This window comes from Onychostoma macrolepis, chromosome 13 (assembly GCF_012432095.1).
Source record: "Onychostoma macrolepis isolate SWU-2019 chromosome 13, ASM1243209v1, whole genome shotgun sequence".
In the NCBI taxonomy this organism is placed as follows: domain Eukaryota; kingdom Metazoa; phylum Chordata; class Actinopteri; order Cypriniformes; family Cyprinidae; genus Onychostoma; species Onychostoma macrolepis.
Window position 1 is genome coordinate 18,342,060 of NC_081167.1, and position 20,664 is coordinate 18,362,723.

Sequence of the window (20,664 nt, forward strand, 5' to 3'; positions counted from 1 at the left end):
GGTGTTCTTGACTGGGCAGCAAACTCACCAGACCTGAACCCCATAGAGAATCTAGGTATTGTCAAGAGGAAAATGAGAAACAAGAGACCAAAAAATGCAGATGAGCTGAAGGCCACTGTCAAAGAAACCTGGGCTTCCATACCACCTCAGCAGTGCCACAAACTGATCACCTCCATGCCACGAATTGAGGCAGTAATTAAAGCAAAAGGAGCCCCTACCAAGTATTGAGTACATATATAGTAAATGAACATGCTTTCCAGAAGGCCAACAATTCACTAAAAATGTTTTTTTTATTGGTCTTATGAAGTATTCTAATTTGTCGAGAGAACCAAAGACTTAAACTACTTCAGTCTTGTGTGCATTGAATTTATTTAATACACAAGTTTGACAATTTGAGTTGAATTACTGAAATAAATGAACTTTTCCACGACATTCTAATTTATTGAGATGCACCTGTATACTACATTACAAATGTTTTCTTTTTGGATCGGTTTTAAAGTTTTATATTTTTGTAATAAATCTTGTAAAATTTCATTGCTGAAATCCACCCTTTTGCTGGGATCAATATAATCCTGGTTTGTTTGGATCAAAGGTATACCAATCTTATTAAAAAGTTTTGAACAACACAAACTGAATTTAATCCAGATCAAAACCAAGATCTTTTCTTTTGAACAACCCATTTTCAAGATTTGATCCAATCAAACAGCCGAAATCCCATCAGATTACTTTTGAACAACTGGCTCCAAGGGGCTCCATAAAGTACTAGTAATCCAGATATGGTAATGTGAAAAAGAGTGTGTCTGGATTATTGTAATTCCAATCCAATTTTGCTTTGAAAAACCATTAGATCCTGGATAGCAAAACATGGGAATTTCAAATCCACATCATTCTGATCTAAGTTTTTTGAACAACTGACCCATAAAGTTAAAGTTCCCAGGTTTTAAGCATAATACAAGGGCTAGTGAGGACAACTTTTCCATGTTGGTTTTTGCAGATGCAAAGACATCTATTGCTGAATGACCACAAGGGGGTGCTGCATGACAGGAACTTTATTCTCTTCATATGCAACAAGCCAAAGCACTGAAAACCAATCCTGTGTAGCAAACAATGCAAAACATAAAAATGAAAATATATGAAAGCATTCTGATTTATTTATACATTAAAACTACAGTAAGATCTAATACTCCCACACTTTGTCATAACAGTTCGTTTTACAGTAAAGCACAACATAAACTTAATACAAACAAAATAAATCCTGCAAAACATGTTGATGAAACAACAGTAATAGGAAACCATTTTAAAAAGGGATTCACAGGCCTTGGGTTTAAGAATTAAACAAACAAATACAGAGATTTCAAACAATAAAACGTACAGAAGAATCACAAACATACCACCATATACCCCCATATACAGCAGATTTAACCTGAATGAAAAGGAGTAAAAATAAACGGAGGGGTGTCAGATTAGGTTAAAGCAAACTCAAATATATCACTATCACACAATACAGGTACAACATTAATAATCTTCAACAGCATCTGTGAATTCAAATGAAGGACGCTAATAATAACAGTCTTTGTTTATGAAAGTGTCCCTTCATATTGGCAAGATGACTTTGAACTCCAAAGTCCAAAATCAACAACACCGTTCAATAGAAACCAATACAGTATATATGAGTGCACATGGTATGGTATTCCAAAGCAACATGGACCCATCATAAATTCCCTTTTTGATTTAAAACAAGAACAAAGAACAAAAAAGACAAAAAAGCTTCTGATGCTGAACAGAGCACCATGTCAGTCAAAAACAAAGTTTCAGGATCTGGACTGGTACCATATGAATTACAAATGTTCATTATGACAGAGCGTGATTCATTGACGAGCTTCCTTTTGGTCCACTGTCACCCACAAGGCTGTGTGTCAAACATTCAGACCAGCTCTCAATCTTAAATCACAGCCAACTGCCACAAAAATAACTTGCGCTAATATCAAACAAAATAAATCAAACACAAGTTGATTTGTTTTCAATCTATCTGGTTGAATTCACTTTTATATCATTGGATATAAAAATAGTAAATAATGAATCTAAGCTCTAGATTCAAGGTCTAATATTAACACAGTGATCATGGCGAATGCATAAGAAATACAGGGAGATTTCACAAACCGTTACTACACTTCAGTACCTAGTAACCTGAAACCCTGTATCTCACTCTGCATAAAACGGCAATAGTTGCATGTGTTCCATTTTTCACCCAATAATATGACAGCAATTTGCATACAACCAGTTTTGAAAAGATGGCAGCGATGTTACAGCACTTAACAGGCAGTCAGACAGATACAGAGCAAGCTGCATTGTTGGTGTGATATTTCCCAGCATGCTACATGGCTCTTATCCAAATGTTGAAGGCAATTTAATACTTAATGGAGCCACAAAATAAGTATTCATGCATTTTCCTCAAGCTTAAGTCAATGATGTACCTTGTAACTGTTATTTGTTCCCTCAATATCATGCAAATATCATTGTAACTGATTCTGTAATTCAGTTTAAACGGATCTTTTCTCCCTCTTAACATTTCCATGTTTTAAAGTGAGGCCATCTGTAAACCTCATTCAAAAATAAGAAGCTAGAACTATCAAAACCCAGTTTTAGCTTCATACTCTCATCAGACCTTAAACTCTAAAATATGTAATACACTTTGCAAGAAATAAACATCCTCTCTTGTATCTCTATAAAATATACGGCTGAGTGTGAATGCAGTGATTATACTTATTTAAGCCGCAGACACATCTCGAAGAACCCGAAATCCAGTTAACGCCAATGCAGCAGACTTATTCTTCCTCATCGTCATCCTCATCGTGGCAGTGCGTGATCTCCTGTGGCGTCTGGGGGAAGAGGTGTGGCGGATTGATCTCGCTTACGGAGCGGGTCAGCTGGTGTCTCTTGCACTCATGGTCTCTGAAGTCGATGGAGTGGCGGTTGCGTGTGGCCATGGGCGACTCCATATCATTGATGTCCACATGAGTGTGCTCCACGGTGGACTCGTGAGGCATCTAAATGCAAACCACAGACAGAAACAGGTTACTGAAGGCTTCCTGATTCATTGTTGTGACCAATGAATCAACTGTAGTGTATTTGTTGAGTTTACCTGGACGTGGGCGGCTCTGAACATGTAGCTGAAAGGGTAGTACAGGAGATTGATGAAGGACGCAGCGTACAGGTCAGCGTAACGCATCACTTGAGAGGCAAAGAGCGTCTGACGCGAACCGCTGCGGAACAGACTTCCCATCATCCCATAGCACATGTCCATGTCATGGGTCACTTTCTGAGAAAATTCGAAATACAGAAACAGCGCAAAACTGAGTTTGAATTAAGTGATGGGAATTATTCTTCCCTTCAGGGCTGAAATGTGTGCATCAAAAGTGACAGTAAAGGCATTAATATTGTTACAAAATATTTCCATAATTTCAAATAAATTAACTTCCTTTTCAACAAAATAAATATATCAGTTTCCATAAAGAAATAAAGCAGCACAACTGTTTTCAACATTGTTACTTGAGCAGCAAATCAGCATATTAGACTTTCTGAAGGATCATGTGGCACTGAAAACTGGCTGTGACACTGCATTGGCTGCTGAAAATTCAGCTTTGCCATAAAGTATTTAAAGTTTAATGTGTTGTGTTGCCGAGATGCGCCTTTTTTAAAAATTTCAATATTCATGTGAATTTCTCCCGTGCTGCTTTGGACAACTTTCTTGCACTTTTCCCACCAATTTAATATGTGGAAAACTTGAAAATACATTACAATGAATTTTTCTTCAAAGTAATGTGAATATTCTCACTATACAGTGTACTACTTTCCTATCTATCAAGAAATATACCTTAATCCTCCTCTGAAGAGAGCTGATATCAGGTCTCTCATTGCTGCTGCTGTCCAAATGCCTGTGGACAAAACAAAGAAAGGATGGAGAAAAATGCAGGAGAAATAGAGAGATGTGGAGTGAGAACAGAGTCGAACGAGTTAAAAGTAATAAGAAGACGTGAACCATCGGTCTTAAAATAGAAAGGAATGTGCGCCCCTTTATCTGCATGTCAAATGGCTGCAGAGAGCAGGGAGGGAGCGACGTGTCCTTCCCTGGGTAAACGAGTGCATGACTGAGATCACGCACGGGCACTGGATGGCAGAGGTGCAAACATCTGAGCAGATACCTACTTGTAGAGCTCTGCCAGGAAAATGTCCAGACTCTGTAGCTCCTCAAACAGTGCTGCAAAGAAGAGAACACAGTGAACTGTCCTCATCTGCTCCCATGGCCATAAAACTCAACTTAGTGTGTGTCTGCAGGCTGCACAGATCGCTGTTATTTTAGTATCAGTAAGATTCTTTTAATATATATTTTGAATTAGTTTTTATTTTTATATTTTCATTTTAAATGTTGTTTAAAAACAAAAATTTGCTTACAATTTAGTCACCCTCAGGCCATCCAAGATGTAGAATAATAAGATGGATTCATTGTGGATTATTGTGATGTTTTTAACAGCTGTTTGAACTCTTATTCTGATGGCACCCATTCACTACAGAGTCTCATTGATGAGAGAGAATCTTTGAATTTTGAAAGTAATGTAATGCTAAATTTATCCAAATCTTTTCCAATGAAGAAACAAACTACATCTTGGAAGGCCTGAGGGCGAGTACATTTTCAGCAAATTTTCATTTTCTGGGTAAACTATTCTTTAAAGTTTTAGTAATAATGTTTTTTTTTTTTTTAGGTTTTGTTATGTCTACATAGTTTTTATACATTGTTATTTCAGAAATGTAGCTTTGCCAACTGGCTGAATTAAATGAAAAATGAGCATTAACTACAATAACCCTGTCAGACTCACTGCTCTTGTCGGTCCACACATGCAGCTCCTGAGCCAGCTCAGGAATCACCAGGAACGTTCTCCAGCCCTGACGCTTCTTAGACTTCAGGATGTCTCCAAAGATGTGGTCACCGATGTACAAGATGTCCTTTCCTTTTGCTCCCAATAGGTCACAAACTATGTCTGAGGAACCTGTGGAGAATAAAGCATATTCAATCAGGCCTTTTAGACCAGAATTAAAAAAAAATATATGAAGAACGACATCTATTTTTATCTTACCACCAGAATACACTATGCCATGCTGCAAGGGACCCGTATATGTTCCAATCTTCAGTCTCCCAGTGGTCTACAGAACAGAAACATGGCTGCATCAATGAGTCTGTCACATTAAGCTACTCACGTGAGTCTAGTGGATCTTACCGTGTCCACCTGTCTCAGGACTGTGCCCTCCCCGAAGAACACTGGCTTCCTGGCGTCCACCAGAATAAGGTCAAAGTAGGACTGCCAAGGCCGATGAGGCGTACCAGCCTGTAATAAAGAAATAATAGATTCAGTCTGTCACTGTCTTTGTGTATGTGATAAAACTGCAATAAAATGAGTTCCTATATGGCCCCTGATACTCCCTGTCTTTCTGTTCAAACCCACTTTCTCAACATTTGTTATTAGAACACTTTTTAATGAAAACTGTGATATTACAGACACATCATAACTGGCAAATTAATCCTCAGAGTGTTCTTTTACACAGTGCAGCTTGCTGGTTCATGTTTTATATGTGAAATGTGTACTGTCCTTCGTCACTAGACATTTTCATTGGGGATCTGAGACAAATAAAAACAACTAAGTACCACTGTTATTCTAGTTAACAACAGTACTGAAGATTACTTACTTTTGGACCATGTGGGAAATCAAACAAGTATGTCATGATTTTCTGAAAGAGAAAAGGAAATTACATCTTACATTTGTTTCTAATGAAAATCCAACAGATTTTGTCAGATGGTTATAGGCTCTGGGTCTGTGCCGCTGCATCTAGAATAACTCACATCTGTGTACTTGTAGTCACTGTTGGTAACAAGGAACACTTTGGCAACTTCATTCATTCGGCTTAGAAGCAATGGTAATTTGGCCTAGATGAAGACAGAAACACACAAAAATTATGTCTGTAAACTATAAACTACAACTACATTCATTATGAAATAAGGTAACAAAACGCTGGTCAGCAAGAAGTTGTTCAATAATCTGGTTTACTTACATCCTTCACCACATATTTCTCCAGGTTTTCAACCGTTTTCTCTTTTAGTGAGCCCTGAAATGTCACACAGAAGCAGTTACCCATAGTATGAAATCAATGCTGTTTCTTTCAAAGAAAAGTATATTTTGGCACTTAAAAATAGCCTTTACCTTGAAATGGACCCAATCCACAGCATCTCTGACATCCTGAAACATGCTCTTGAAAGACATGAAAAGATCTCCATCTTTAAAGCCCATCTCACAACTGTGGAGGCAAAAACTAAAAGGTCATAAAATGCCAATTCAGATAGTCTACTGTACTTTCATGCCCGAGGAACCACAGAAGCGTTAAAATGAGGGCACAAAAACAAACCTTGTATATCTGGAGCAACTAGTGAAGAAGTCAACCAGGCAGGCAAAGAGGTATGTCTCTAATAAAGCACAAAAACAATCTGTTAACTTACACACGGACTACAGATTCTATACATTCTTTTGGATTTTGTTATTAGTTGATAGAAGATGTTAACCTGGGAGGTTGAAAAGTGTGTTGAGGATGTAGAATCGCTCAGTATCTCCACGCTGAATGAACTTGTTTGGGTACAGCTCTCTTATCTCAGGACTAAAATATACAGTTGAAAAACACAAATGATGACATTTGCTGGAAGTGACCCCGTAACATCTACATAAAATGATAAGTGGCACTATTTCCTTCCTTAAAGCATTGCTGTCTTATTGTTAATGATTCACCAGTGCATGTTCTTCTAAATAATTTGCTTGCTTTACTAGCATAAAAAATCCTACAAATTAAGTTTTTTTTAGAATGAATGCACAAACAAACAAACACTATGCAGGGCATCAGCTGCTCTTAAATTGTGAGTGCAGACTCACCCACGTAGGAAGTTGAAACCATGAGCGCACACAAGGATGTTTCCATATGCATCTACTTTCAGCAGGTTTCCATACATCGTATCAAACACCAAGCCTCTGAGAGATGTACAGAATTTGTGTGAATCAAAATATGAAGTAAAAATAGTGAGAAAATCATGTTAGAAAATGATCTTTCAAATCACCTTGTGGGAAAAGCAGGGTCATAGACAAAGTTTAGCAGCTCTTGTGGGTAACCAATGGAAACCAGTCTTTCCACAGTCAGATCGAAACCAAGAGATTCATACTCCGGAGACTTATACACTATTAACAGAGAAGAAAACAAAGTGATGAAAATGTTATAATATATGCTACCGTTCAAAAGTTTAGGGTCTACGTTAAAAAGAACAGCATTTATTTGAAAACTTAATATTTGTAACATAGTAAATGTCTTTACTTTCACTTTGTGCAAGTGTGTACTTGCTGAATTTAACTGTTCATTTCTTTCAATAACAAAATCTTACTGACCTCAGACTTTTCTTTTGATTATAAACTACAGTTTATATCAAGTAGTGTATATCAAAATGAACTGACAAATGGTATTATTGTTGCCAAATGATCAATTTCCTTCATTTGGTGGTGAAATATGAGACACTGGTTATAGAAGCCATTTAAATTTCCAAATCAAAATGGACTTCTTATTACAAAAATTGAACCACTGAGTAACTGTGGCTTGTTGTTCAAGAGACAACCCTCTCAAGGAGCCTAATAAGCCAGAGCTAAACTGCTTAATTTTCTATAGAAGCAAAAAGGTTTTCAGGACCTTTATCAGCAAAACCTCTGTATTAATATGTTGTATGTTGCAATAAACCCCTTTGGACCTCAAAACAAAATAAGCCAGATCAGCTAAATGAACATTTCCCCAAAGACAACACAAACTTCTGCTTGAAAGACAGGAAGGAAATTGCTGAAACTGAGTTGACCTCATGTTCAAGCTTTACAAATATCCCAAACTGTCTGACCTATCACCAAATAAAAGCGAGACCACGTTTAGCCAAAGATTTTACTGACCAACATGGTCTTATTAGCATAAAAGTTAAACTAAATGGAGTCAAAATTGTTGTGCACTCTTCACTTTTTTCTGCTGAAATACTTGCCAAGGTAAGCACATTCACTGCTCGGCAATTAGAAGGGAGTTACACAGCATATGCACACTGATCTAGCAGACTAAGCAGCTCATACTTGGTGTTAATATTAGGCTGTGTGCTGGCATTAGAACTTAAAACCTTTTCCTGTGAAGATTAGCACTGGTTTATCATTACAGATCCATAAACAGGAAGATGACCAATCAAAAGGACCACATTTTATATCATGGATGTCAATGAACCTTGTTTAGAGCTTTACGTGCAAGACATCATGTGCCTGACACGAGCCAGCTGAAGACAGGGGTGCTATTTACAGAGCCATGACACCACCAAAAACACGAGACCAAGGATTACCTTACAGTACCATGCTATGGTGTTACCATTTCGCAATGCTTTACAATTCTTTTGAACTTACTTCATAAATGACACTGCACAACAAGGCACCATGCAGGCCTCATCTGTTTCAGAGGCAGCACATACTTCATCTTACCTGCTAGAGTGTAGTCCATATCAAAGCCAAAGCATTTTATCTTCTCCATTGCCAAACTTCTATTGACAAAAACTCTGCGGAGAGAAAAACAGTCAATTTAAGACAAATGTCATTGATATTTCATATTCTCTCAGTTGCAAACTGTGTTAAATTCAGCAGACTGTATTATCCCATTGCCTTGAGCACAACCCGTGAGCTGTTCAGCTCTAAAGGAGTTTATGTTAGTGTAGATAATGAGTTACATTGACGTATTGTAACCTGTGAAAGCAATAAATCAGAATTAATACAAATGATATCTATTCCTATTTTGGCCAACAGCAGCAAAGTATGAGGTGGAGCAAATGGCATGGTAATATTCCTTGATTTCCAGTTAAATCATGTTTTTTTGAGTGGTAATGACTGACACTGTTTCAAGACAGAATGGTAAATAAAATACATTTAAAAATCAAATCAGGAAAAACAACTTCATATATAGTCTGCTGAACACATCTGTTTTACAAACCTGAAAAACATGTTTTTCTGACTGTTTTTCTTTTCTTCTGAAAACAATGACACCACTCATCTGGTTAATATATGTTTTAAACTGATACATGAAAAATAATAGCTGTATGTGAAAGGTTATTATTAATCAACCAAAATATGCACTTAAATACAAATACTTCCACCTTTGAGACTTTTAAATTAGAGTTAAGGGATAAAATAATAGTAAAAAGCTTGTTATATAATAGTTAGTATTTTTAAGTTTAAATCAAGTATCTGTTATGTTTGTCTTCCACATGGTTTCAAATTTTGCTATGGTCTGTTATTTTCTAAATGATGTTAAAACAAAATGTTTTTCTTTTAATTCACTTGATGCTAGTACATCTTTATCCAACTATACATTTGCAGTAAGACATTAAAAATGTAGCTGAATTTACACTAGGAACAAATGAGCTGTTAAATGATGTGTTAAGAGCATGAAGGAAGGAGATATAGCTAGGGGAAGGGAGAATGAAGGAATGATCTCACAGATTCAAATCCCATCACAAGTCTTCCTATGGAGACCTACATACAGTCACAGCACAGTGCAAAAGCAATGATGGTTTTGTTCATCTTGTATTTTTAGTGCTGTGCTGTGATGAGTACATGGCAGAAAAAAACATAAATTACAAAACAGAAGATCAGTCAGCACTGCAGGTCAACAACAAAACTTTGGCATACCTCATAGAAGGATGACAGTGGGCCAGTTCCTGTGGTAAGCTTTGTAATAAAGGAATACATGGACTATATATTATATCAGTTAACACTGGCTAATGCCACTACATGAAGAACTGTGTCCAGTACGCTTATAAATGACAGGTCTTCTTACCATTGGATTCACTTTTTGATTTTTATTGCACAAATATTGCAATTTGTGACTGCCATGATGGTTTTTCTGCAGAAAACTATGTCAACACATTTACAGCATAGTCTGCATGTAAATAAGGATTGCTCTTATGAAATGACTGTTTGCCATATCAAACACAGCATTTTAGGAACTTGCAAGTATTATGCTGACATGCCAAAAAAGGCTTAAGTAAATATAGCCTACTAAAACTTGGGATATGAGAATCATTATGTGCATATACACTGTTACAATGATCATTTAAAAGGATTTTTTTTATTTATTATATGAAAATATTTAATAGTTGGGCACAGTGAGAAAACAATTCATTCTTTTGATTGAGCAAAAAATTACAATACGCAATTTTTGTTTAAATCACATGCAAGCTGACATACTTTCAACAATGAAGCTGACAGATTTTGACAGACAAACAGACATATAAACAGGTGCATTCACAGAACAACATAATGGCATGACAACAGTAAACATGCTACCTGCCATATTACATTTAAAAAAAAAAAAAAAGATAATTATGAGTCTACAATTCCTTTTGGAGACTTAAAGTTATGCCTATTTTTTCTATGGACTCAAAAGCATTGTGCACATAAAATTTAAATTTCTCAATGAAGACAGGTCTTCATTATTGACCATAATCTGAACTAGAGTGGAGACCAGGTCATTTAAGGTCATTTTCTCCAACAGGAAAAATATAGTCTTTTTGTCTTGTTTAAATATAGGTATATGACAATGAATTTGTTTTCAAGTTACCAAGAAATTACACAATCAGATTTAACCAATATATAGCGGCAATGGCCTTCAAAGCTGAAAGCATTAGTGAAATGTATATGTACCTGTGATGCACCTCTCTTCTGTACTTCTTCATGGATAAACCGTCCATGTTGGCAGGAAGTTCTGCATAATTCTGGAGCCGATCACTCCAAGAGGTTGTCATCTTTAACCGTTATAAGTCTGAGAAAGAAAGCAACACTTAAAAAGAAGATTTTGTTCTAAAATGCATTACAGGCAGACAGCAGAACACAATGAATTTGAATATACACAGCACTGGTTTAGTATCTCAGAGGTTAAATTTTTAATTGTTGCACAATAGCCTGCAGGTGATTTGCAAACCTTAACAAAAAAAGACCAGACACATTAAAACTAGTTTAAACAGAATCTCAAAATGTTTATCACATCTGTTCTAATGCTACACTTATAATAATCATTTTTAAGTCAGTGTAACAGGAAGAACACAAAGCTACAGAAAGCTGCCTGAAACAATGCTTAAAACAATTACAAAATACCAGGTTTATGATACATCTCTAGATTCCCCTTAAGGAACTACTTTTCTAACTTTAACACTGAAAGGCAGCTCACAGACGCCACACAATATTTTGAAACCATGTATTTTTTCTCAAATACCAAAATAAATGTACTTTTCTCATTCTCTACAAGGTTTGGCAATAATACTAAAATAGTGACATTTATAAAATACCATCAACGAATTACCTAACAATGTACAAATGATGAAAAATGGTATAAAAATGTCCGCACATAAATATCCATATTATTTTCATCTTTGCCTGACGATGCATATACAAGAAAATTCATATAACGTTAGTATAACTTATAAGTTACGTTACCTGCTGTCTTATGCATTTATATTAAGACTCAATTAAGCTTTTATTTATATAATGACCATAATAAGTTTCCACATTATGCCTCAGAATAACTGTAAAGATTTATTAGTAATAGCAAGGCATACATGCGAGCAGATCTTTGCTCTTGTACGTTACATGCAGTTCCGTGATGGTAAAGTTAGCACCACAGCTAACGTTAACTAACATTCCTTTAGTTTTGATCAACCGGAAACTAATGCATAAGATGGAGGAAACTGCCTTAACGATTGTCGCTATAACGCTCTTATACAGTTATTCTGCATCATTTTAATGACATAACTACTGCTTCTTGAAACGCGTTATATCTCCGCTCAGTGTCAGTAGGCTACTTACCTCACCTCCTTCTATGACCAACAACTGCAGTTCTGCACTATCTGCATACTGCGCATGCGCAAACCATCCAGCCACTAGATGTCCATCCAGCAACTACATGATGAGATTCAAAACCTCATTTAAATACAATTAATATGAATGCTTAATAGCTGATAGTCTGTGTGGAAGAAATGTTATATATATTAGATTACATAATCTAATCTGAAATCATGAATCTAAAAACCACACAGAACAACTACGGTGAAAACATTCATTACATTTCCTATTATTTTATTTAATGTCTGTCGACAGTGACATTAATAAAGTTATTGTAAAATGATGTATTTGAAACCCCTTCAGTAATGCGTATCTATCTAGTGAACAGACGTTACAAAAAAAAGAAAAAGAAAAAAAAATTGGAAGAGAAATATCGCCATCTATTGGTTGTCAACTTTACAGTTTATATCAGAACTCAAAAAACATAAATAGCAGTTGTGGGTGGGGGACTGAAGACAATTTACATTTAAACATGTTTGATCATGAAAAACGATTCTAAAAATGACCGGAAATGATGTTGTGCATATTATAAGAATATTTTAGCCTATATATTTTTAACCCTACTGGCAAAATATTTTTTTTAAATAATCTTAAACCAGCCTAAACTGTTTGCTCTCAGACGGTTTTGTTCTTTTGCTGATCATTGCTGTTTGCTTTTTTCAACAGTGTAAGGACATTGACTAATTATTTATTCATTTATTTATTTTAATGAAATTATTGTATTAAAAATTAGTTTTGGGCAATTGGTCATTCTGGGAGACCAATTGGTTTGCTTTTTTTTTTTTTTTTTTATTGAAAGGAAGTAAATTCTGTGTCTTAAACTACTGGGCTGATGTGTTTTTGTTTGTAATGCAGTCTAAAATTGCATGGGCATCTAAAACATTTAACATAGCACAAAGAAATAAAAAAATAAAAAATTCGGGATCCAAACAAGATCTTAAATCAAGCCTAAATCGATTTAACTGTTAAACTTCGGGTCCATTCAACACTGCGCAAACCTGGACAGTTCCATCGACAAAATACAGTTTGAACGACCCTAAAATCTGTCCTATGTGTGCAAATGTCAAACAAACCTGTTAAAAACGTTACAATTTAATGAATGTTTTAATGGTCTAAAAAGGTTTATTCTCATCTTAACTGTCACCGCCAGAGGGAACATGACAGACTGTTGAATGGGACAGTCCGCCGGGTATATAATGGCAAGCACACCCATTTTAGACTCCTTTAGTTGTGACGAAGATGAGTTACGGATCAGACAACTACATGTCCTCATCCTATAGAAAGATATTCGGGGAAACCCCTCGTTTCACCGGTTCCACCTCTAGGATGAGCAATGTCTCCTCACGGAGCTCCATGTCTTCCAGCGGCTTCAGGTCCCACTCTCTCTCCCGCGGCAGCGCTTCTCCGGCGGGCTACTACAAGAGATCGGGCCGGTCATCGTCCTTCTCACCGGTGCATTTCGACAGCGTGGATTTCTCTCAAACAGCTGTGTTAAACAACGAGTTTAAAATCGTCCGAACCAATGAAAAGGAACAACTGCAGGGTCTCAATGACCGTTTCGCGATGTTTATCGAGAAGGTGCGCAATCTGGAGCAGCACAACAAAGTGCTGGAGACCGAACTGGTGAGTCTGCGCCAGAGGCAGAACGAGCCGTCCAGACTCGCTGACCTCTATCAGCAAGAGATCCGGGATCTGCGAGCCCAGGTGGACGAGCTGAACAATGAAAAATCTCACATTCTCATTGAACGAGATAATATCGAGGAAGACTTGCAGAAACTTCGAGGCAAGTTTGAGGATGAGATCCGAGTGCGCGAGGAGGCAGAGCAGACGCTCAGATCCTACAAGAAAGATGTGGACGATGCCACCATGGTACGCGTGGACCTGGAGAGAAAGGTCGAGTCCCTCTTGGACGAGATAAATTTTCTGAGGAAAGTGCATGATGAAGAGGTGGCGGAGTTGACTAGTATGATCCAGGCAGCCCAGATATCTGTGGAAGTGGAGTTATCCAAGCCGGATCTGACCTCGGCCCTCAAAGAGATCCGTGGGCAGTATGAAACCCTCGCGTCTAAGAACCTGCAGTCTGCTGAGGAATGGTACAAATCAAAGTTCGCCAGCCTCAACGAACAGGCCACCAGAACCAACGAGGCCATGAGAGCCACAAGAGAGGAGATCAACGACTACAGGAGACAACTACAGTCCAAAACCATTGACATCGAAACCTTGCGAGGCACAAACGAGTCTCTTGAGCGACAGATCCGCGAGATGGAAGATGCACACAATGTCGAGGTCTCAGGTTATCAGGTATAGACACATACAAATCATTACATATAATATTATGAAAATATAATACAATTTAATAATAAAAATATTTATTCAAAGAAGGAAAAAGGGGAAAAAAGTTCTCTATCTATCTATCTATCTATCTATCTATCTATCTATCTATCTATCTATCTATCTATCTATCTGTCTGTCTGTCTGTATCTGTCTATCTATCTATCTATCTGTCTGTCTGTCTGTCTATCTGTCCGTCTGTCTGTCTGTGTCTGTCTATCTATCTGTCTGTCTGTCTGTCCGTCTGTCTGTGTCTGTCTATCTAGGCTATATATCTATCTATCTGTCTGTCTGTCTGTCTAAGTAGACATACCTTATTTAACAATAATTTATTATTCTTAAGGAATCCCCTTCAAGTTTTTGTTTTTACTTATTTTACTATTATATTATATATTCTGTATTTAGCTTACATTTATTTTGTATTTATATTAATACATAAAGGAAAGCATGTGCTCTGGCTGATTTTCAAAATTTTTAATCAACGTTTTGCCTTCATTAGTTATTTTTAATAGTCCTGCAGCATGACACAGAAATGTTTAAAAGTATAAATATTAAATGTAATCAGCCAATTCATATTAGGAGCTCATGAAAAATGTAAATGTAATAATTAGAAGAACTGTGAATTATACCACAGGACAGAACTGAAACGGTTTGAAATGGGATGTCAAGTAGCTGAGTGCTCTGTCCATGGTGCTGAACTAATCGCACACGAGAGGTGGCCGAGGTTAATTCCACTAAGAAGAGTCTCTTGATAAAGAGGATTTTGCAAGGGAGGTTTCTGCAAGGTCATGTTCACTTGGTGAAAGAAATCCGAATGATAACCTCAGTTTATGTTTATATTGATGTGTTAGAACTTCTTGATGAGTTAGATGATTTTCAAATGTGAACTTTAAGCACGCTGCCATATAAAGCATCCAAATCATTTTGGCTTGAGGTTTTTCAGAGACATGATCTATGACCTTTGATCTTTTGAAAGTGAAAGAAGTGCCAGTGTAAATCAGATTAGCTTCTTTGAACTTTGTGCTGAGACAGCCAGTCAATGCCAAGAGATAAAGGTTCGCATCAGCTTTTATTAGAAAGATCTAATTTAGGTGCTGAGCTAAATTAATTAATGGTCATGTGAATGAGAAAAGTGCAAGCTGGTTTCAATGTATTTCATTTATTTATAAGAATTTTTATTTTATTTTATGACAAAATATTTTTGTGCTAAGGCTAATATTGATTTATATATATATATTTTTAAAAATCCCGTTAACCAGGAAACAATTGGGCAGCTGGACCTTGATCTTAGAAATACTAAGAGTGAAATGGCCCGTCACCTCCGGGAGTATCAGGATCTTCTGAACGTCAAGATGGCATTAGACATTGAAATTGCAGCATACAGGTAAAGCACCAATAACTCCACATTAATTGCACATTAAAAAGAACTAATGCTATGAGAATGAAAATGAATAAGAACTGACCAGTCATCATTGATGTCCTCATAGAAAGCTACTGGAAGGTGAAGAAACCCACTTCAGTTCTGGGGTGACTTTCTCCAGCACACCCAGCATCACTTATGGGTATCAGAGCCGCTCCGCTTTCACCTCACCCCGCAATCCCAAAAAAGAGAAAGAAGAAGAGGGACACGGCAAATCCAAGGCAGGAGACAAGCGGGAGGAAAACACGGCAGAAACCGCTGTGATTAAGAAAGCAGAAAAGAGTGATAATGTTGATGTTAACTCAAACTAGAATGTTACGGTTATTAAACCATTGCTTCTCTAGATATTTTCCCAGTAGTCTCTTGGACGTTTGGCACAGTAATCACTGCTATTAGCTAAAAACTGCCAGTTGTTGTTTCTAGTAATTGGTAACATGTTTAAGATATTGTGATGGTGATATCATGTTTCAAAAACCATATCTACAATATGCTGGTTTAATATTTCAGAACTTAGGCCTCAAATATTTCCTGTGTTTCTTAATTGTAGTTTCAGAGAGTATTTTAGTCCTGTTGATGGTTTTAGGAGTATAAATATGAACTTCAATATTAAGGGATGACTGAGATATAGCCAGCATAAGCACTGATCCAATGATTATGGATAAATTCACATTTATGAAAGGAAAGCACAAAGTTTGTTGGAAAGCACTATGGCATATTACGAATAAGGGACCAAACCACTGAATTAACTGTTACACATGTATGCCTTAACCACAATAAAGTCAATAATTGAAATGTTTTAGTTATGTTTTGGTTTTTATTCTTAAAACACTCTCAACATTACTAATCTTATCTGTACCATATCATTAAAAGTGCATGCTTTTAATATTACACTGCTCTTAATGATCTTAATTTAAAATAACTGTTCTAATTCAGTATATTTAAAAGTGAAATTCAGTATATTTATTCCTGTGATGACAATGCTAAGTCTTCAGTGTCACATGATCCTTCAGAAATCATTCTAATCTGATGTGCTAAAGTAACATTTATTATTGTTACTATTAATACTGAAAACAGCTGTGCTGCCTTACATTTTTGTGGAATCTGTGGAATACATTTTTCCAGGTTTCTTTGATTAAACCATAAGAAGAGCATTCATTTGAAATGGAAATATCTCTGTTGAAAAAAATAAATAATTTGTTTCAGAAAAATCTTACTGGCCCCAAACTTTTAAAAATGAGTGTTTATGTAATCCTCTAAATTGCATTACCCTGTTCAGTGGCAGAAAGATTACCTTCTATCTAAAGGCTAATTAGGATTCCATCTCTCTCCACAAAAAATAGAGGGAGAATTTAAAAATATGATTGATTATATCCTCCCCTTCACTCAGTCACATTGCTTCTGCTTTGTGTTGTTCCGAAAGACTGTCAATCACTGAAAAATATGGCAGATGCCCTTTCAAGAGTCACTGTCTTGTTAGAAAAAGGTCAGTAAATTCCCTTTATAATCACCAAGACAGCACTGGATCTAAAAAAATAAAAGATCATGAGTAGGTCAAAAGAGCCAGAGATACATTAAATTAGACATATCAGTGGTTAATATTATATTTCCACTTGAACAATCTTAAAAAGCAACATCAACTGAACTCAAACTAGCTAGGCTTAGATTTGTACCTTTATAATCCTACACTGTCATAAACAATATCTGAACCTTAACGTGATGTAGCATGCAGACAGGTGAAATCATGCAGGGTGTTTGAGGCAGTTCCCTTGGAAACCATTTTCAACAGTCGCCGCGGGTTAGTGAGAAGTGCCTCTCCTTCCTCTCTCTGTTACACTGAGTCAGTTAATTTTCAGCACATAGACTCTTTCACCTAGATATCACACTATAGAGACTGTGTCTGTTCCCCGAACTAGAATATACAAAAAACGTCCAAACCAATTTAAGAGTAACAATTTAATAGACGTTCAACAAATAAAAAATGTAGATAATACAGAGAAACAAATAATAATAAAGCTTGGCTTACTGAATATCAGGTCCCTTTCTACGAAAGCGCTTTTTGTAAATTATATGATCACTGATCATAACCTAGATGTGCTCTGTTTGACAGAAACCTGGCTAAAACCAGACGAATACATTATTTTAAACGAGTCTACCCCCCAAGATTACTGTTATAAAAATTAACCGTGTCCAAAAGGCAAAGGGGGAGGTGTTTCTACAATTTATAGCAATATTCTCAGTATTTCTCAGAGGGCAGGCTTTAAGTATAACTCCTTTGAAGTAATGGTGCTTCATATAACATTATCTAGAGAAACAAGTGTTAATGATAAATGCCCTGTGATGTTTGTACTGGCTACTGTATACAGGGCACCATACAGACTTTATTAAAGAATTTGCAGTTAGTGCTGGCTGCAGATAAAGTCTTAATCATTGGTGATTTTAATATCCACATTGATAATGAAAAAGATGCATTAGGATCAGGATTCATAGACATTCTGAACTCTATTGGGGTTAGACAACATGTCTCAGGACCTACTCATTGTTGAAATCATACTCTAGATTTAATACTGTCACATGGAATTAATGGTATTGAAATTCTACAGCAAAGTGTTGATATCTCAGATCATTATCTAGTCTTGTGTAAACTCCATATAGCAAAAACTGTAAATTCTATTCCTTGTTACAAGTATGGTCCATCAATTCTACCACAAAAGACTGCTTTGTAAATAATCTTCCTGATTTATCTCAATTCCTCAGCATATCCAACAGCACAGAAAAACTTGATGTAAAAGAAACTATGGACTCTCTTCTCTAGCACTTTAGATACTGTTGCTCCTTTACACTTAAGGAAGATGAAGGAAAAGAGTCCAACATCGTGGTATAATGAGCACACTCACGCCCTAAAGAGAGCAGCCCGGAAAATGGAGCGCAGTTGGAGGAAAACAAAACTAGAGGTATTTCGTATTGCTTGGCGGGAAAGTACCCTATCCTACAGAAAAACATTAAAAACTGCTAGATCTGATTACTTTTCGTCTCTTTTAGAAGAAAACAAACATAACCCCAGGTATTTATTCAATACAGTGGCTAAATTAACAAAAAAATAAAGCATCAGCAGGCGTTGACATTTCCCAACAGCACAGCAGTAATGACTTTATGAACTATTTTACTTCCAAGATCGATACTATTAGAGATAAAATTGTAACCATGCAGCCGTCAGCTATAGTATCTCATCAGTGCACTATAGATCCCCTAAGGAACAATTCCACTCATTCTCTACTAGGAGAGGAACAATTGTATAATCTTGTTAAATCATCTAAACCAAGAACATGTATGTTAGACCCTATTCCATCTAAAATACTAAAAGAGGTGCTTCCAGAAGTCATAGATCCTCTTTTGGCTATTATTAATTCGTCATTGTCATTAGGATATGTCCCCAAAACCTTCAAATTGGCTGTTATTAAGCCTCTCATTAAAAAAACACAACTTGACCCCAAAGATCTAGTTAATTACAGACCGATCTCGAATCTCCCTTTTCTGTCAAAGATAGTAGAAAAGGCAGTATCCTCACAATTATATTCCTTCTTAGAGAAAAATGGTATTTGTGAGGATTTCCAGTCAGGATTTAGAGCGTTTCATAGTATTGAGACTGCTCTCATTAGAGTTAAAAAAATGACCTGCTCTTATCATCTGATCGTGGTTGTATCTCTCTATTAGTGCTACTGGATCTTAGCGCTGCGTTCAACACTATCTACCATAGAACATTCTTTTGAATAGACTAGAAAACTTTGTTGGCATTAGTGGAAGTGCATTAGCATGGTTCAAATTGTATCTGGCCGCCATCAATTTGTGAATTGAAGAGGTATCATATGGATCACAAGTGCAGTATGGAGTACCTCAAGGCTCAGTACTAGGGCCGTTACTTTTCACGCTTTACATGTTACCCTTAGGAAATATCATCAGGAAACAGGGTGTTAGCTTTCACTGTTATGCTGATACTCAGCTCTATATTTCTTCGTGGCCCGGCGAAACACACCAAATTGAGAAACTAACGGAATGCACAGTCGATATAAAAAACTGGATGACGAGTAATTTCTTACTGCTAAATTCTGGAACCCCAAAAAAAACAGTGGTGTTAATTATCGGACCTAATTAACCCCACATATAATAACTTAGAACACTGTCTAACACTTAATGGCTGCTCTGTAAATTCTTCTTCATCAGTCAGGAACCTAGGTGTGCTATTTGATAGCAATCTTTCCTTTGACAGCCACGTTTCTAGCATTTGTAAAACGGCATTTTTTTCATCTTAAAAATATATCTAAATTGAGACCTATGCTCTCAAAGTCAAATGCAGAAATGTTAATTAATGCGTTTATGACCTCAAGGTTAGATTATTGTAATGCTTTATTGGGTGGTTGTTCTGCACGCTTAATAAACAAACTCCAGATATGGTTCAAAATGCAGCAGCTAGAGTCCTTACTAGAACCAGGAAGTACGACCACATTAGCCCGGTTCTGTCAACTCTGCACTGGCTCCCCGTTAAACATCTAATAGATTTTAAAATATTGTTAATGACTTATAAAGCCCTGAACGGTTTAGCTCCTCAGTACTTGAGCGAGCTCTTATGGCATTATAGTCCTCCACGTCCACTGCGTTCTCAAAACTCTGGTCATTTGATAATACCTAAATCAACTGCGGGCAGCAGATACTTTTCCTATTTAGCGCCCAAACTCTGGAACAATCTGGACACTCTGTCAGTCTAAATCTAGATTAAAGACCCATCTCTTTAACCTGGCGTACACATAACACACTAATACGCTTCTAATATCCGTTAAAGGATTGTTAGGCTGCATTAATTAGGTCAACCAGAACCGGGAACGCTTCCCATAACACCCGATGTACTTGTTACATCGTAAGAAGAACGCTAAT

General features: G+C 36.6%; 2 protein-coding genes across 8 annotated transcripts; one reads left to right on the forward strand and one right to left on the reverse strand.

The window, feature by feature from the left end:
- Nucleotides 1–1,031: 1,031 nt before the first annotated feature.
- Nucleotides 1,032–12,031, reverse strand: nt5c2a (5'-nucleotidase, cytosolic IIa). Of its 7 annotated transcripts, none has more exons than XM_058796255.1 (19): nt 11,952–12,031; nt 10,794–10,911; nt 9,780–9,818; nt 8,580–8,653; nt 7,151–7,268; nt 6,969–7,064; nt 6,608–6,699; nt 6,454–6,511; nt 6,252–6,345; nt 6,103–6,156; nt 5,894–5,977; nt 5,740–5,781; nt 5,274–5,381; nt 5,133–5,199; nt 4,875–5,045; nt 4,207–4,258; nt 3,875–3,935; nt 3,143–3,319; nt 1,032–3,047 (listed from the first exon to the last, which is right to left on the reverse strand). In XM_058796255.1, the coding sequence occupies exons 2-19, from the start codon at nt 10,892–10,894 to the stop codon at nt 2,826–2,828; spliced, it is 1,710 nt and encodes a 569-aa protein (XP_058652238.1). In that variant the 5' UTR covers nt 10,895–10,911; nt 11,952–12,031; the 3' UTR covers nt 1,032–2,825. The 7 variants fall into 7 exon arrangements, with proteins under 7 accessions (XP_058652238.1, XP_058652240.1, XP_058652239.1 ...); XM_058796257.1 differs by having other exon boundaries at nt 11,957–11,974; XM_058796256.1 differs by lacking the exon at nt 11,952–12,031 and adding an exon at nt 11,583–11,600.
- A 792-nt stretch (nt 12,032–12,823) lies between these two features.
- Nucleotides 12,824–16,511, forward strand: inaa (internexin neuronal intermediate filament protein, alpha a). The gene is made up of 3 exons (XM_058795889.1): nt 12,824–14,288; nt 15,578–15,702; nt 15,806–16,511. Exons 1-3 carry the CDS (start codon nt 13,227–13,229, stop codon nt 16,047–16,049), a joined length of 1,431 nt encoding a protein of 476 aa, XP_058651872.1. The 5' UTR covers nt 12,824–13,226; the 3' UTR covers nt 16,050–16,511.
- Nucleotides 16,512–20,664: the final 4,153 nt, after the last annotated feature.

Bases quoted from the DNA above. Each gene is read 5' to 3' on its own strand.
- nt5c2a (XM_058796255.1), bottom strand. From the start codon at position 10,894: ATGACAACCTCTTGGAGTGATCGGCTCCAGAATTATGCAGAACTTCCT. The intron at 6,346-6,453 runs GTTTGTTTTTGT...TTGCCTCCACAG, and splicing joins AGTTGCTCCAGATATACAAG to TTGTGAGATGGGCTTTAAAG. The intron at 3,936-4,206 runs GTAGGTATCTGC...TTTTGTCCACAG, and splicing joins TTCCTGGCAGAGCTCTACAA to GCATTTGGACAGCAGCAGCA.
- inaa (XM_058795889.1), top strand. From the start codon at position 13,227: ATGAGTTACGGATCAGACAACTACATGTCCTCATCCTATAGAAAGATA. The intron at 14,289-15,577 runs GTATAGACACAT...CCCGTTAACCAG, and splicing joins TCGAGGTCTCAGGTTATCAG to GAAACAATTGGGCAGCTGGA. The intron at 15,703-15,805 runs GTAAAGCACCAA...ATGTCCTCATAG, and splicing joins ATTGAAATTGCAGCATACAG to AAAGCTACTGGAAGGTGAAG.